Source organism: Carcharodon carcharias, chromosome 10 (assembly GCF_017639515.1).
Source record: "Carcharodon carcharias isolate sCarCar2 chromosome 10, sCarCar2.pri, whole genome shotgun sequence".
Classification (NCBI taxonomy): domain Eukaryota; kingdom Metazoa; phylum Chordata; class Chondrichthyes; order Lamniformes; family Lamnidae; genus Carcharodon; species Carcharodon carcharias.
Window position 1 is genome coordinate 13,884,359 of NC_054476.1, and position 2,485 is coordinate 13,886,843.

Below are 2,485 nucleotides of genomic sequence, written 5' to 3' on the forward strand. Positions count from 1 at the left end.
ACATTTTTACACAGCATGTGGTAAAGATTTGGAATTGACTGCCTGAGTGTATGGTGGAGGCAGATTGAATCATGGCTTTCAGAAAGGAACTGTATAATGATATGAAGAGAAAATGTTTTCAGGGCTTTGGGAAAGGGCAGTGGAGCAGGACTGGATGAGTTGCATTGTCGAGAGTCAGCACGGAGAACATGGGTTGAATAGCTGCCTCTGCGCTGCAACCATTCTATACGAGAAATGTTCAGGCCTCATCCTCTCTTTATGGATGCCGCCCCCCCCATCCCTCTCATCTTGCATGTGCACAGGTTGCACCTCCTTTGTTTTAATTGATGTCATGGCACATTTGACGCTCAATCCGGGCACTGGCAGAGTAAACCTCTGACCCAAAATTGAGAGTGCCACCACACAGGTGTAATTAAAATCTCTTAGGGGGACAAAAACTGTTGCAGATAGGTTCTTTTTACATCTGGACACCTCCTGATGATGAAAATATTGGTGAAACATGGTTACATAAACTGCTGGATAAATACAACTGTTTCCGTAATACCACGTAACTAATGTTGAATAAAAGACCTTCAGTATCCAATATTATAATGCATAATTTGGTGTGGCAGGTCCAAAATTCAAAGCACAGCATAAAAAAAATAATTGTTTGAGAGAATAATGAGCAAAACTAAATTTCATTTTTTTTTTACCGTAGAAAATACAAACAACAATATGATATATGTATGTATTATAATATATGTCTTAACTGCTGGTGATAAGGTTATCCAAGCACAATTGAATTTTGGACATTGTAGACGTCTATCATCTTTGAAGGATTTGTGGTCAAAAAATGTTAATAATTTACCTGGTTAAAGGTGAAAATACTGTAAGTGCTGTTTCCTAATGTTAAGCTGGAAGGCAAAATCTCATGACGTGTTTATTTTACACCTGAGTTGCTATCTTGTACTTGGGAACGTCTCCGTTGTTACCTCAATTCCCACACTTTAAACAGACCAAGTATTTTTTTATATCCTTCCATGGGATGGAGGTGCCTCTGGCAAGGTTAGCATTTGTTGCCTGTCGCTAATTCCCCTTGAGTAAGGGCTGGTGAGCTGCCTTCCTGAACCACTGCAGTCCATCTGGTTTGACTTTTCTGTAGCAGTTTGGCACAACTGAGTGGCTTTCCCATTTCAGAGGGCAGTTAAGAGTCAACCACCTTTTGTGAGTCTGGAGTCACATGTAGGCCAGACTGAGTAAGGGTGGCGTATGGCATATTTCATTCCCTAAAGCAATTTTTATTTTTTCACCATCTGAACTTGGCTTGTCCGTTTACGTAATCTGCAACTGAATATCGTACACTGGGGAAGAGAAAGAGCTGTCGCTCTGCAAACAGCCCATTAGCTGCATGAAGTCATGCACATTCTTACAGCGCTCACAGCCAGCTGCAGCCATTGTCCCATCTGACAGTCAGTCTCAGAGGCTTATGTGCTGGAGAGAAGCACCATCAAGCCAGCTCCTTTAAACCAGTCCAAGCTCCTGCCACACACTTTGAGCCCTCCCACGATTAGGAGTCATCCTTTTCATGGCACCTGCAACTCATGCACGTGTAGGACACAGTCTGCCCTTCACTTGCCAATCGGGTCTGCCGCAAGTCATACACCAACCTGTGGTGTTCGCAGCACGAGCACTTCCAGTCCACCGCAGGTCATTTCAGTTCTCCTTCCTCGACCTTAGCTGCCAGGTTTAAATGCATAATCTCCTGGATTGCTGAACACCGCCCCAAGCAGATCGTGGTTCCTTCAAACCTGTGAACACTGATTTGGAAATCACAGTTGCGACACACGACGTACTTCTCGAGACCAGGTCGTGGCAGGATTGTTCCACACTCAGGGCAGAAATCCAGGTCAGACTGGAAGGAAGGATCAGCCATTGCACTTCTTAGGCCTGCAACTCAGGCCAACATGTCTCTCTTTTCAGCAGTATAACAAATTAATGCTCCCAAATTTGTCCCCCCCCTCCTTCTTTCAGACATATTCAAAGTGATTTAACATGCTGGACAGGGAACCCACAGAATTGTTTGCAACTTCAATAGAGAGTAAAATCAGACAGGCAGTAAAACCAGTGTTGCACCTGATTCCTTTCCTCCCAAAACGTGGATACCTATTTCATTTTCTTTTTCAGCTAACAGGGTGAACCATGTCAAAATCAACAGTCACTTGGGCAAATGTGGATTAATTAAGGAAAGCCAGCAGATTTGTGAAAGGCAAATGGCATTTAACTAACTTGTTAAGATTTTTTTTTGATAGGTAATAATGAGGGTTGTTGAGTATAATGTGACTGATGTGGTGAGAATGGTCTTTCAAAAGCTTTTTGATAAATTCTGGGCCCAGACTAGATAACAATCGATGATAGTTGTCATGGTCACCATTACTGAGACTAGTTTTCAATACCAGATGTACCAACTAAATTCAGAGTGCACCAGCTCCCATGGTGGGATTTGAAC

General features: G+C 42.9%; 1 protein-coding gene across 1 annotated transcript; it reads right to left on the reverse strand.

The window, feature by feature from the left end:
• Window positions 1–1,546: 1,546 nt before the first annotated feature.
• On the reverse strand, window positions 1,547–1,912 carry LOC121282800 (DNA-directed RNA polymerase I subunit RPA12-like). Its single transcript, XM_041196616.1, has 2 exons — window positions 1,788–1,912; window positions 1,547–1,646 (listed from the first exon to the last, which is right to left on the reverse strand). Exons 1-2 carry the CDS (start codon window positions 1,910–1,912, stop codon window positions 1,547–1,549), a joined length of 225 nt encoding a protein of 74 aa, XP_041052550.1.
• Window positions 1,913–2,485: the final 573 nt, after the last annotated feature.

Coding starts and splice junctions, on each gene's coding strand:
- LOC121282800 (XM_041196616.1), bottom strand. CDS start 1,912: ATGGCTGATCCTTCCTTCCAGTCTGACCTGGATTTCTGCCCTGAGTGT. Junction 1,647..1,787: donor TTCCAAATCAGTGTTCACAG/GTTTGAAGGAAC, acceptor CGAACACCACAG/GTTGGTGTATGACTTGCGGC.